The 14,756-nt window shown below is 36.0% G+C and overlaps 1 protein-coding gene across 2 annotated transcripts in view; it reads left to right on the forward strand.

Annotated features, from left to right (window-relative positions):
• The window catches only part of FCHO2 (FCH domain only 2), an 86,295-nt gene that overhangs the window by 28,186 nt on the left and 43,353 nt on the right, over nt 1–14,756 (forward strand). For both annotated transcript variants that reach the window (XM_009327230.1, XM_009327231.1), the window contains exons 8-9: nt 10,122–10,166; nt 11,956–12,028. In XM_009327230.1, coding sequence (XP_009325505.1) covers nt 10,122–10,166; nt 11,956–12,028 — 118 coding nt within the window. The remainder of the gene's footprint in view (nt 1–10,121; nt 10,167–11,955; nt 12,029–14,756) is intronic.

Consider the following 14,756-nt stretch of genomic DNA (forward strand, 5'->3'; position numbering starts at 1 on the left):
TTATTCTGGCATTTGAAAATTAATTCTCACTTGACTTGTATTTGACCTTGTGTGTCTGTAGTGGTTCTCAGGAAGTGCAGGATCTTTTCTGCTTTGTCTTCATTATCTTTTTATTGTTGTCTTAATTGTTATAGAACATCTGGGTGGCCTTCTGTGTCCATAATTCCATTTAAAATGATGGATATTGATTTGTCTGCTTTTTGGCAATGTAAGGTACAGTGGGGTACCTCTTGACCTGTTGCCTGAATAGTATGAGGGTAGGAAAAAGGAAAATGTCTAAACAGTAGCTAATCAAGCTAGCTGTACAGACCTAAGCCCAGGTTTAACCCTAACAATAAAATTTCAAATTCCTATCTTTTATTAATAGTGTTTGTAATTTAAATTCTTTATTTAATGTTGAAATGGATTTGTTTTGAAGAGTTTTCTCTGTTGGTTGCTCTTTTTGGGGGAAAGGGGATATCTTGTATCCCCTTTCAAAAAGGGGAAAAACAGTGTAAGAAATGCTATTACTATCATTAAACTTCTTCCCAAGCCTTGGGAATTTAGTTTCACAGAGTCCCTCTCTGTTTTACTGTCATAGCTGATACAGTCCTTCAGAGGATTGTATAGTTCTGTATCATTTTTATAGCCTGGTTCAGGAAGAACAGACAGGAGTGGAAAATCGGGGTCTTGTCACATGCATTCGTCCTCTTTGCAACCACTGACTTGGATATTATTATGGATAGTATTGGATAATAGTATGCATATTTTGTGTCTTTAAATGCTGAGACATATTTAAAGGTCAAACCTGTACTGTCTTGGGCTGCAAGTAGCTCTTTGGGCATAAATGTGGGGAAGGGACATTTTGTGGTGTTCCTTAATAACATGTCTCTCAATGTTATTCCTGTGGTTTCAACTTTCTCCCCCCACAAAGTGTCTCGTACTCACCATAAGCTGCAGAAAAAGCACACTAGGAAGAATTTCACATTGACTTTCTTGGCTTATTGATGGCACACGTGTGGAAACTGCCATATGCTAATTAATACTTCCCATTTTACAGTTTGGGTGGAGAGGTGGTTAAGCACGTATACTTTTCTTCCTTCCCCCACAAAATGAATCTTCTATACAAGTAAATAGGAAAACACCTTCAAAGCACTACAAAGCAGGAAAGTGTTCCCATGGAGAAGATTTTGTCTAACCGAAAAAGGTTTTTTCTGTCTGAAAAATTCTGGGTACTATAAAATGTATTATCTTCTTTTTTCTCTTTAGGAAACAGGTCCCACTAAACGTCTTAACCTCTGACAATTTCATGGGTCTAAGTTCAGAACTTCAGTAAGAACCCATACCCCTCTTGGTTTACAGGGACAATGTGTGGCTGTTACAAAGACATGATTCTATGAAACAGACTTTAAAGATGAGGGCTGTAATTTAACATATTTACAATGTCTAGTGTTCCAAAATCTTAGCTGACTCTTCTATGAGAAGAAAAGTGCTTGAATGTGTCTGTACATTTCTTTCATCACTGCATACTTGCATGGTCTGCCTTCAGCAGGTGAATCATGCACCATGCAGTCAGGCAGAACCATATGGTACAGATGCTTATATTTATAGACTAGGCTTATGCAGTTCTGCTGCTTCTTAGTGTTTTTCCCCACACACCCATATAGCTTTCACAAGACTTTGCTACTTTCAACCCAATTTGATGGAAAAGTAAGGGTTTCAAAGACTTTATAAAAACGAGGAGTCTGGTAGAGAAGAAGGACGCAAACTAGTCATGCCATGTAAGGGAGAGGCAGTTACAATGATCTAAGTTACTCATTTGGAGAGTCAGGAGACAGCTGAGTGTGTGTTTGTATGTATGTATGTTGGCCAGCCACTTAGCCTGTGAATAGTTCAAAACCAGCCACATCTCACATCCTGTTGTTTATGCAGCCAGAAAGGAAATATGGGTGAAGTTGAAGTATAAAGCAGGAGAAGAGTAGAAAAGGATGAGAAAAGGGGCTTGGAGTGGTGTGGAGGACAGGACTCGGGGAATGTAGCATTCTGTGGATCGGTCTCTTAGCTGACGTTAATTTTGCTGCTCATAGACCTCATGCTTTCATAAATTGCAGCTGAAACTTCCAGTGTTTGTTGTCATATTCAGGTGTTGCAGGCTAGTTGGATCTCTAACTTGAAACATAGCCTTGGGTATGTGTTTAATGTCTCTTGTTGAAAATTCTTGTGTTATCTAAGCAATAAAAAATATTTTCTTTGTAACTGGAGATGTTTGCCACCTTTTTAGTTTAGAGGGAAAAAAAAGTCTCTCTCCTTGCTGCTGTTAAATATCTTAATTGATAATAATTATTTTAAAGCTACTCAGATTATGATCCTTTTCTGCTTTGTTTTTGCTCTGTAAACCGCATCGAAATACTGCCCCCTGAGAGTAGTGTGCTTGCTGTATTCACAGAGCTTGTACCCACAGTACCATAAGAGCCTAAGATGAATAATGTTTCCTTTGATCCGGTGAACTGAGTGTAGGGCTGGAAGCCTAGTAACAGAATCAGGGTTAGAATTGATTGCTTGTTTAGTAGATGCTCTCCTTGTATGATCATTTCTTCATCTATAAAAAGACTTTCCTTGAAGAGCTACACATGTTGCTACTGATAATTGTAGTTATTTATGCTGCCACTGTCACCTCAATCTTTTCTTTTTCAAAAGGAGTACTATTACCATGCTATAGTTCTCTTTTTTTCAACAGGAATTTAAAAAAAAAAGAAGGAGGATTCAGTCAAGTCATAAGCATCTCTAGAGGCTATATAACAGCCAGGCTGATATATAATCCTGAGGAAGTAACAGAGTAGTCAGAAATTCAGTGATTATTGTGGTGGAACTGTGTATTTGTAGAATTAGATTAAAGGATACAGTTTTACTGGTATTATTTCAATATTTTCCCCCAGATTGGCCTGTTAACAGGCCAGTTGTATTTTCTGTCTTTTTGGCAAAGTAGAGCTGACTGAATCCATAAACTAACGTTTGCTTGTGGCAGTCTGGTACTAGCATGATAAATATATCACAAATATGTTATTTACCTCAAAGATGGTAACAACCACTCATCTTTAGTCTGCATTCCTACAAATAAGCTATGCTTGAATTTGGTTTTGTTTCTTCTTTTTTTAAATCTAGAATAAGAAGTCCTTTTCCAGGGAAAAATAAAATTCTCCTTATTTTTTTATAAAATCACTTCTCTTTTTTGGACAGGCAGTAAAAATGAGAAGTTAGTGTTAGAAACAGTAATGTTGAGAAAATACATTTTGGCTTCCTGGCTTCTAAATTTGAAAGCTTGAAATTTCTTGATAAACATGTCACAGGATCCGATGATAGCAAGAAAAAGATTGCTTATATGTTTGTGTACATACAAAATTGACCTTTGTGATGCAGCTTAACATCTAAACGCTAAAAGCAGTCATTTGTTTTGACAGCAGAATTAATTGAGGCTAAAACAGTTGAAATTCCACTTGTATCAAGCTGTTCATTAGGAATTGCTGTCTGGCTTTAGTGCTGTCAGAAAAATAACCTGTTCTGCTGTGATTAAATAGCAGAATGATGGTCGGTCCACTGAATTTGAGAGAGAGGTTGAATAAACTTTCTACTGCGGAAACAATTCAGAAGTGACACGCTGCAAGGGGGGTCAGAATGTGCATTGATATCCAGCTGAGCTGTCAACTGGCACTGAGCCAGGCACGCAAAGCTTTGCCATTTGAAGCAGCATGTGAAGCATATGCAGTTTAAAAAAAAAAAGTCCTCCTTTCATGCATGATTTACACTCAAAGAGACAAACTTTTGTTTTTATTGAAAACAAGAATATGGTTTGTTATCGTATTTGTAACTACAGGTACAGATTTATGAGTTTTTTTAAAAGCTTTTGCTTGAAACAGATATGTTAATGTTTGTATGTGTGCCTGCGTGTGTGTAAACTGATTCCTCAGGATGGGGGGAAGGGAAGATTTTTTTTTTTTAGTGTCTGAGTGTTTCCAGTTATTGAAAATTAAATGTAGTTAATAAAAATACATGCTTGAGTGAGACAACATTCCCTTCTGTCATGCATACCCTCCTCAAACTAGAAAGGAGACAGTTTCCAAAAGCAGAGGCAAATGTAAAGCAGTTTTTAGTTGATTTGTTGACTTCTTGATTTGTTTATCTTTTTAGCTCTGCAGGATTTTCCAGTTCATTGATATATTTACTGGGGGCTCTTTTTCAGCATATAACATAATGTTATGTTTTCATTCCTAGTAATAGTAGTTAGCTTTTGTATTTGTCTTGTTTGTTTAAGAATCCAAACAATAAAACTTCTTTTTTCCCCCTCTATTGAGGAAAATGCAAATTATTTTATTGTTTTGACCTTAGCAAAACATTCTCCCAGTGTCTCCCTCACAGAGGTTTTGTGTAAGAGGTATACATGTAGGTTAGAAAACCTGTCTCTATGATTTTGTGGAGATAGGTTTTGTAACTCTTTTCAAGGTGGTTCACAGCAAATATGACTGTCTTCAAGATAATTAGTGTCACTTTGTAGATAAATTAAGGAGCAGGTGTAAGGTTGTTATTTATAAACTCTCTTCTGTAGTTGCCTTGTGTATACTCTGAAAATACTGTTCCCATAGATGTGGTCTAAATATGTAGTAGATACTGTAATATAATTTACAGTGCAATTACATTTTCTTCATTCATCTCTGAATAAGATCAGTATCTCCTTACTGCTAGCCATCCACTTTGCCTCTTAGTGTCATAAAAGCAGACATAGTCACATGCATCTTATTACAAGAAAAACAGTACATGTATTTTCTGGGCAGTCTAGGGGATGCATCCCAAGCTGCAGACTCACTGGTGCTTAATTTATGCCAGTGTCACTTTTTCTAAGTTATTAGATTAAAATAAAAGATTTCTATTTATTCTAATTACCTTTTGACTTTTCTGTTCTAGCAAACCAAAGCTTCCTCAGTTTCAAGAGCCTGAGAACTGACCCACTCCTGATTTATTTGCTTCAGTCTCTTGTCAGATAGCAGCTGTCTGTTTCTATGTGTCTGTAAAACTGTCATCCATTTGCCTTTTCTTCATGTCTGTATCTCTCTCGGTTGGTAGAATGCTGTGAGCTGCAGCAGCTTGCCTAGGAAAGTGCTTTAGGACGATGCTTGGTGGGAATGTTTACATACAATTAGAGGAGCTTACTGATTTTTGACACCTACTTCCTTTGTAGAATACTAAATTCTCATTATCATCCTGATAGCTAGGTATGTATCCTTAAGTGACTGAAATCCCACTAGATACTCATATCTCTTTCTGTTACAAAGGCTAACCTTCATTTATGCACTGTATTTTTTTTTTTCTGTTCTGTGTGTGTACAGTAACAAATACTTTCCAGTCTATGTACACGTATTTGAGATGCTTAAGCCATAGTTACCATTCTGTAGATCAATGCAACAACAGGCAGACCAGACTGTAAAAAAGTTATCTTGAGCCTGAAACTATCCATGCTTAACCCAACAGAACATTAATTCAGAGACTTTTGCAAGGGTTGGACTAGGTCTCAGCTATAGCTTTTTAGTTACTCTGGTAAGTGTCTTAAAATGTGGTTTTGATGTTTACAGTGCTGCTGTAGTTCTAGTATATGCTCTTATTTTGTGTTCATACGAATGCTTGTGAATAGGCTTCCTTCTCAATTCACATTGTTGTCTTGTCTTGTTATGAGAAAAAGAACACAGGAGATCTCAATGCTTTGACTCTAGTACTGCAGAATATCATTATCACCATTGTTGCTACCATTGTTGCTACCATTGTTGCTACCATTGTTGCTACCATTGTTGCTACCATTGTTGCTACCATTGTTGCTACCATTGTTGCTACCATTGTTGCTACCATTGTTGCTACCATTGTTGCTACCATTGTTGCTGCATCGTTATTGCAGTATTGGCAACATCTATATGGTCCTTTTCAGTGCTTTGGGCTACCATGTGGTGCAGGTGCTTTAGAGTCTGCTTCAGGGAGTGACTTCAGTCCCCAGCAGCAGCAGTACTTCTTAAATGTGGAACAACTGCTTTTCTTTCTTTGGATGTTGCAACGGACAGTGAATCTGTGTACTTGCTTCAGAAATTTTGGCCGTTATTATCTTCCAGATTTTGAGCTGAAATCCTTGTTGGTGTTAAGCCTTTGTCTACACTTCAATCATTGGGCACAAGTCTGTTAAGAAAACTTTTCTGCCTCATAGAGAAGAGGTAGTGCATCCACGTTAAAATCTTTGTGTAGCTGTTACAAAAGTTATTGTGATACCAGCACATGAGTTTGCATGCTTTGACTTGCATCTATGTATTATGTGTGTCTGGCAATCTCCAGTAACGCCAACCCACTGGGAGTTTTTGACTATACCATCTAATGATTAAGGATTCAAGAATGAGAAAGATAGATGTTATGGTGGTTCAGAGAAGAAAGCTTTTTGAGGATTTTTTTGCAGTGATCATGCAGATGGTTTTGTTTCCATATACACAAGTACAGTGGACAATGCAAGGGAACTTCTTAAGAAAGCATCTGAATTCCTTATTGATGCTATGCTCCCATAGCAATATGCTTTTGGCTGGCTAGGAGACTGCAGCTGGTTCTAGCAGGAGACGACGTGGTCACAGTACCCACTTCTGGCTGGGCTACAGTATTATTACCTCTTTGGGCACAAAGACATCTGCCCACAGGAGACTCCAGCTGTTACGTGGGCTACCAAAAGCTCATCACAGCTATCCTGTTTCCTAAATTGATTCACCATAGAGCACCACAGAAAATGTCTATTTCTGTAATGTCATTTTGGTTTAAAAATACTACTCCCCAGGCAAAACATGGTACTCTTTACAGCAGGCATATAGGAAGCAGAACCGTTGGGAGATCTGAAATTACAGAACAAAACTCTAAGAAAATTAAAAACTGCTACAAATTTCACTCTACTCTGCTCAAAAGGGCAAAATGTATGAATTTGCCTTTGCTGCAAGCAAATGATGCAACATGTGTTATATTGGTGGGGGCGGGTTAAATAAAAGTTTTACAAAACCAGAAAACATCTTTGGGCATTGGAGGAAAATGCTGAACTTAATTTTGTAATGTTTGTGGATTCATTAGGGACAGCCACTGGCGTCTTGAACTTCTGAGATTCCAAAGGATGAAGGGCGCTATAGAAATTTGAGTTAAGTAGGAAAAGTAAGTTAGGATCAAAAGATGCTTTTGAATTGTAACTGATTCACTCAATTTGTTGTAAGAAGATGCTGTTTTCATGATTGTTATTTATCTTTCCTGCAGTAAAGCAGCTGGTAGATGCAGGGGAAGGAAAGAGAGCACATGTGGGGAGAAGGGACTTCTATAACTGCCGATTTTGGTGAAGCATAAAATAAGCTAAGAAGAAAGTATATTTAAAATTTCCAAGTTAACTTCATAGACCTTAGTGAAAAGTGGGACCTGCTTACTAAAGTTTTTTGCACAGCTTCCATCTCATTACTATCTCAGGCAATTCTTCTGTAACTGAGATTTTTTCAGATTGCGGTTTATAGTCTTCCCTATGAGAAAAGAAAGTTTATCAAGCTGTAAAAAACCCACCTTCGAAAACAAGTGTTAGGCAAGTGTAATGGACAAAATACAGGAACTTGGATGTTTTGTTGAAGAAAATCTTTGCTTTCTGCTTGTGTTAGAAGTGAAAGTTAAAGATACTGGTCTGAAATAAGGATGTGTTTTACTTGAGCCTTGAATGTTTATTTTAATCATTAGTGTAAAAGTCTTAAAAGTCTGGGGATCAGTCTTAGTAGCTGGAAAGAGTAAAGAAAAAGATGATATTCTGAAAAAGCTTGAGTATTGTTTTTCTCTAAAAATATATTTAAGTCTCTGTTTATGGTTTTTTCCTTCTGTTTTTGTTTTGGGGATGAGTGTTTGTGGTTGGTTTGGCTTTTGTTTTTTTTTTCCTGGCCAAGTGGGAATATGTATAGAAGCAAGAAACAGAAGTAGTTGAATCCTTCACAAAGTGATGAAAAAATGTATTGTCTGAAGTGTAGTGCTGAAGAAGTAACGGATTTGTTCTTCAGCTTCTATGTTTTATGGTATTTTTCTGAATTTCTTGCTCAATAGATTTTGAACAATAGAGTTTAATTTCCTAAAATAAAATGTTGATGAAATCAGTGTGGGGATGTAGACATCTACAGTTCTCTAAATCTGTTTTTCTGGATTTTTTTGCTGGTTTTTGTTTTGCGAGATACCCAGATTTGCTGATTTGTGGAGCATGCTGACGTTGCTTTACTGTGAATTTAGTGGAGAGCAAAGGAGAAGGGATTGGAAGACCAGCTTAAAATGCTCATGTATTTACAATATTTAGTAGAATGAGCGCGCTGTTAGGAATTTGGATTTTGTCTTGTCATATTGAATAATTAGACTTGCGTTTGAAATTATTTAATAATTGAAACTTAAAGGGCACTTAAGACTGCCATTTGAGATTGGTCTTTTGCTATTCTGCTCTCCAGAGCTTCATTTGGAGGCCAAACAATTACAGTATGATAAATGGGATATTTATGGGTTCTAGTCCCAGATTCTCATCCTGCTGCTAGTTTTACAAGCACACAGATCTTTTTTTATTGGCAGGGAAGATTTTGAAGGCTCAGTCTTAATTACAATAAATACAAGTCATTACTTTGAACACACCTTTTTTTAAAAAAAATCATTAGTCTGCAAAATTTCAAAGAAAATGGTAGATTTTATCTAATATTTCTAAAATAATTCCATTTGCTTAACATTGTTGAGTATTGAGTTACATCATCAGCTTCTCAATTGTCTTTCTATTTGTTTGACATAAGCATAATTTTTTTTCATTTGCAGTTTTGAGAAATGCTATCAAAATGTAGCGTTTATACTGAGTTGAACACAATTTTGCACTGCAAGAGTTAAATATACATACTGGGGGTTACCTTACAAATAGAACTATTTGAGGTACTTAACTGCATGAATCAAATACAAATTAATCCCAGTTGTGTAATTTACAATGCTAATTCACAGCTAAATTATTTTTTACTTTCATTGTGGCATCTGCAATTGCAGCACAATTATTTGCTATGGTGCAAAAAATTATTTAAAAAAAACTATTTAAAATCAAACTGAAGCTTGTAGTCTCCATGTTTCTTGTATTTGAGATCTGTTTATACGAGCTATTTATTTTAAGATGTTCATTTTGAAAAGAGCACAAGTGAAAATCCTAGAAAATGCTTTCAAGTACGCCTTTTATTTTATTTTGTGTGAAAACACCTTGACAATTGCACAGCTCTTGGTTTTATGGTGGATGCTCACAAATAATCATAACTTTGTAATTAAGATAAATAAATCAGCACACTTACTAGCAGGTGTGTTTTGGGGCAGGAGTGGAAGTAGTTTCTGTATTTGAGGTTTCCACAATCACTTTGCTTCCAGTTGGTTTTAAATGAAATTTTCAAGATTTTAAACTCTCACTTGAAATAGTTGCAGGGCGGGTGGGGGGCATTTTGGCTGCCTTTGAGTATAGAATTCGGAACAGGGTTTTTTTCCCCTCTATCTTATCTGTAATATGCCTATATATAAACTTGTGTGCACTCCCTCAAAATTATTACAGAAAGATAAATAACAACCCCTGTGTTACAGTGCTAGCATATTAAACTTTGGTTTTGCTTCTGTGGATACAATTGCAAGCTACCGTTTCAAACAGGGGACAAAGGGCTCATTCTTAGTATGGCCTGAAAGCAATGGTGCCTGCCTGCATGTGCTCTCTGTTTTCTTTGCACTTGCACAAGTGCTGGTGTGATTCTGCCATTCCCTGAAAAAGGTCCTATGGAAAATCACTTTGTTTTCTGCACATTTGCTCCCTAAAATGGCTCATAGTGGGGTTAAATAAATTCTAGACCTGGCCAGATTGAAGGAATGAGAGTTAGGACTTCACTTTGCAATGACAATTGACTGTTACTTTGTATCAACTCTAATGGAAAGCCATAATAATGAACTTATTTAGATACAGCACTTAACTGTGTTTGTAATTAGATTATCTAGTATTTTCAGGAAATATTAATAGTAGTTAAAATATCTTAGATTAAATTTGACCCAATGTTTATCTTCATTGTCATTTCTTTAAGGCCTTATTGAATTTGAAGAATGTAACACATCCAGTGCAGTTGAAGGTGAGTTGTTGTAGCATAGTTATTTACGTAAGAATGCTGTGGATAAGGACCTGAAACTGTGAAGTGAAGGGTATTCAGTGTGTGAATCTGTATAACTTTAAAGTACTCCAGTAGACTAAAAAGCAGATTTCCTTTTGAGAAGCAAATCTCAGTGAAAATAAGACCTATGATACTTTATAAGGCTAATGCACAAAGGTCAGAGAATTTTAATGTTTCCTATAAATATACTTTGGCTATGACCCTGTCCTTGCTGAGGTTTGGATTTGGTTCATTTATGACTGTGTTGTAACTTAATTTACAAGCGTCAAAATATGGCCCAGGCTCTTTCCATTGTTACCATGTTAGTTATACCAAGTCTAATGCAGTGTTGTGGTCGCAAAGCCTTTCTTTGTTGGCATCACTTATTTTGCTTAGGGGATTGTTTTAAGTGGTTAAGAACTGCTTTATTTGCATAAGCTATGTATTTACTTTTGGGACAGAGGAGTTGACAGTATAGCTATAGCAGCCGACAAATTTTAAGTTGCCAAGATTGCAGCTGAGACTTAAAATGTTTTTTGACTGAACCATGTTCATGTTCAGAAACTACTCTCATACTCCATTTGTCATTGTTTTGGGCTGCATAAGTCACAGAAAGAAGATAAAGCCCAGACTAGCATTTAAAAATCATTTTGGAGCAAATTCTGTCTCTATTAAAATAAAAGATATGGCTGAGTTTACAGCTACCTGATTTGAGAAGTTTTGAGATATTTAACCCTGAAAATTTCTAAAAGTGGAGAGATTCCTTATGTGCTGTGTAATGTATTTCTGTAAAGGGGAATATAATGATTTTTTTTTTTTAATGATGTGCTTGAATTGTCAGTTGTTAAATTTTGGAAACCAAATTATTTCCACCATTTTGCTCAAAAGCATGCTGTCAGTAGTATCATACATCAAAACAAAATTGTAGACCAGTTGGATCAGATGCTTGCACTTAGTCATTTTGTTTGGCAGTCTGCTTCAGCAAAAATTGGGAGAGAAGCAGATGTGACAGCAAGTCTGATGAATATTTAAATGTATTTTAATTTTAGTACATTAAACGGGTATGAAAGCAAACTTTTTTCTGTGCTGTAGCTATACATATCCAGTGCTAAAAACAGGGAAGAAACGACAGAGGGGAGGCATGGTTCCAGACTCAGTGAGAGCCAGCCTTAAAGCTGGCTACAGCACTGGGAAATCATGAACTCAGCATCAGCTGGAAAGCCAAGAGATGTTCTATTTTTTTTACAGGACCAAGATGCTACTTCTTAGGAGAGACAGGGGCTTGCAGCTACCGGGAACATGCAGGGAAATAACAACAGGGTGTTGAACTGCAGTAGCTGGGAGAGGCAGGGTTCAGTTTCTGATCCAAGTGCATTGGCTATTCAGGATCGTCCAGAGCAATAGCTCCTGTTGAGTTTCTGTGAGCAGAGTCCCTTTCCTCAAAACTGGCCATACGCCCATTTTCTATTAAAAAAAGTGACAGTCTGCATACCCAACCTGGAGAGTTGGATGTACAATGCAAATCAGTTTTATAAGGACTTATGTTATTAATGTGTTGAACCATATTTTAATTTTTTGATTGGCATGTTACTTAATAACAATTTGGAATAATGTTCCCTTAGATTGGCTCCATACTTATCTTCGCTGTTAGATTTTTGTATCACTTGTGGCAGCATTTAAAATGTATTGGCATTGGCATGCACCTGTGTTTGACATTGCTAAATACGTAGTTATCTCTTTGATCTTCAGACGAAAAATCTTTGTTCCATAGGGATAAAACCACGGAAGAGGAAGCCTTTTGGTCTATCAGGAATAATGAAAAAAGAAAAAGATACTGAATCTGTGTAAGTATATTTCCATCTTGAAGCCTTGTCTTGTATGAAAACTAGTAAAAGTATGGGGATAAACATTAGCTGATGTTTAACAAAAAAAGGGTTTATAAGAGAAGTTTAGAGGAATGCTATGAATACAGAAATATCACAGCTATTTAAGATTTTTGTAACTAAGGATTTTAAGGAAATAACATAAATGTATTCGTAGTAGTCTACTCATGTTTCATTCTTTCCTGTGCACAGGTAAGTAGTTCTCCCTTGTTCTACATTTGAAAATTGTAGATAATGTGATTCTCATGTGTACTCCTAATGAAATAATAGCTCTGTACATGGAAAAAGTACTGGATGCTTGTGTTTGCGGAATTGAAGCTTCAGTTATTCTTTCATTAGAAAAACTTTTGTGTACGGTATCGAAGGGCAGAAAAATCTTTGAATGTTTTTTGAGTACATCATGTGCACACTCATTTCTGAAAGACCATCATTCTAATTGGTGACTGATGTCCCAGCTATACCTTTTGCCATATTCATTGCATGTGCTCTGTCTCCCAGGAGTTAAAACTCTCCAGAAAGTGAGTTTGAATAAAAGTTCTTAGGTGGGTTTGGTCACAGTCTACGTATTAGTAGTTATGATTGCTATATTTCAATATATTTTATTTTCATAATTTCTAGATGTGTTTTCTCAATAGAAGTATTTGATTTAACAGAAAATACTTAAAATTTGACAAACAACAATATAGAAATATTCTCAGAGGCAACATCTGCATACATACTTTTTAAAATCATTTTTAAAAAATATTTTACCAGCCTTAGTTTTTAATATAATGCTGAAAAACTAATGACCTAAGAACTGCAGGTGCTAATTATTTGCACAAACAAAGTGCCTTATAGCTATTTTTCTTTTGGTGTTTAACTTTAATAGTGATACACTTCTAAACCCTGCTTTTTCTTCTCTCTTTCATGATGCCTTTAGGGCTCCAAGGTTTTTATTGGTTTTAAGTCATTCCTCCATATTTCTGTTCTTTCTGTGATTTAGTCTTTCCTCCACACTCTCCCTTGTACTTTATTGCTGGAGTAAATGGTGAAAGAAGTGTTGTATATAGTGTGATTTTGGTCAGCAGCAATCTGAGAATACTATTTTATTACAAAGAATTATTTTTTCTGATGAAGGTTTAGTTTAAAATAATTAAATTGTTATAAATACGATATTCGTGTTTTAAACAGCTTTAGTGCCCGTTTTAAAAGTAATCCATTCTCTCTGGAAAGTTGTTTACTACACTTCTTTTTTGTGATGCAAAACTGTTGCAGTATCAAATAGCAGCAAAAAAGAATGTTCAATCATTTGCCTTTTGTGTCTTGCATTTACTTAATTGCAAAGTAGTGATTTTGGTGGTATTGAGTACTGTTGTATGTTGAATTCTGTAGCTGTCAGCTTTTCTTGTCCAATAAAATAATTGTTTTGCCACCATGTGGGTTATTACTCAAGCTAATCTCATGTAATGTATGTTATAAACCTCCTTGCAAACCAGGCATCTCCTTCCATCCATTCTTTGGCAGATGATGAAATCTAATCTGGCCCCAGCAAAGGTTTAGGGCTCTTAACAGTAGTTTTCTGGAGCCAGTAAAGGCCTCGAAGCTCCAGGTTAACTCCTCCCAGGTATATGACTCAATGTATCCTTACTCGGAGATCATCTTTTTCTTTGACCTGTAGCAGAAAGAAGATTTTCTTAGGCACTGAGGGCTGAAAACGGGCTTCTACACTATGTGAAACACTTTCTACCTTTGTATGCTTATCCACTGTAGTATCCGAATAGTTTTCTAAAAGCTGTTTTTTCCTGAAGACATTTTATTTAACATTGAAAGATAGTATCAGTGTCTCCTTCTAGAAAAAAATTTGTTTTTCATGGCACAATGATGTCATCAGAAAATATAAATCGGTTCAGCTACTCTCAACTGGGAAAAGAATTTGCCTTGCTTTCAACAAGCTGGACTGAACTTCAATTTATATTATTTTGTTTCTATTTTTACACACAATACAAAAATGAATAGATTCTGGGGTCAGAAAGAAAGAAGTATGATGGCATGATATTGACCTCCGATGTTACGCATGCCATGGGCTTTTACAGCAATTCTTGCATTGATCCATAACTTCTAAATGAACTAGAACAGCACAAATAAACAACAGAGGACTCATTATGTGCTTAAGTAAAATATTCTAATAGTTATTTATCATCTCTTAAAAAAATTTATTGCTAGTCTAAATTTTGTCTCATTTCATCTTCAGCTGATGATCCTGTTATAGGCTGTACATGATAAAACTCTATCATCGGAAACTTCTCTGCACATAGAGGTCAAGTCATTTCTTAATCTCTTGTTAAATTAGGCTGTAAGCTTGTTTAGTTTGTGTAGGGCAGGCTTTCCACATCTAGAAAAAAACTCATGGTTTATAGGTTTTTCTGTTTATCAATACAGTTTTTAAAGTGTTGACACCTAAACTGGATGTTGTGTCTAGTAATGGTTTTACACAGGGAAATACCGTACTATGACATACTGCTATACAGGTTAATCAAGGATTTCACTTCTTTTTCTAACCACTGCTTTGCATGATTTGGTTGTTTTAGTTTTTATCTGCAGTCCTTAAATTTCCTCACAGAATCACCATTTCCTGAAATATTACCTTATACTAGAAGCATGACCTAGTTCTTTAATCTTAAAAGAAAGATCACGCATCTGGTGATGTAAA

This window comes from Pygoscelis adeliae, unplaced genomic scaffold, assembly GCF_000699105.1.
Source record: "Pygoscelis adeliae isolate BGI_AS28 unplaced genomic scaffold, ASM69910v1 Scaffold26, whole genome shotgun sequence".
In the NCBI taxonomy this organism is placed as follows: domain Eukaryota; kingdom Metazoa; phylum Chordata; class Aves; order Sphenisciformes; family Spheniscidae; genus Pygoscelis; species Pygoscelis adeliae.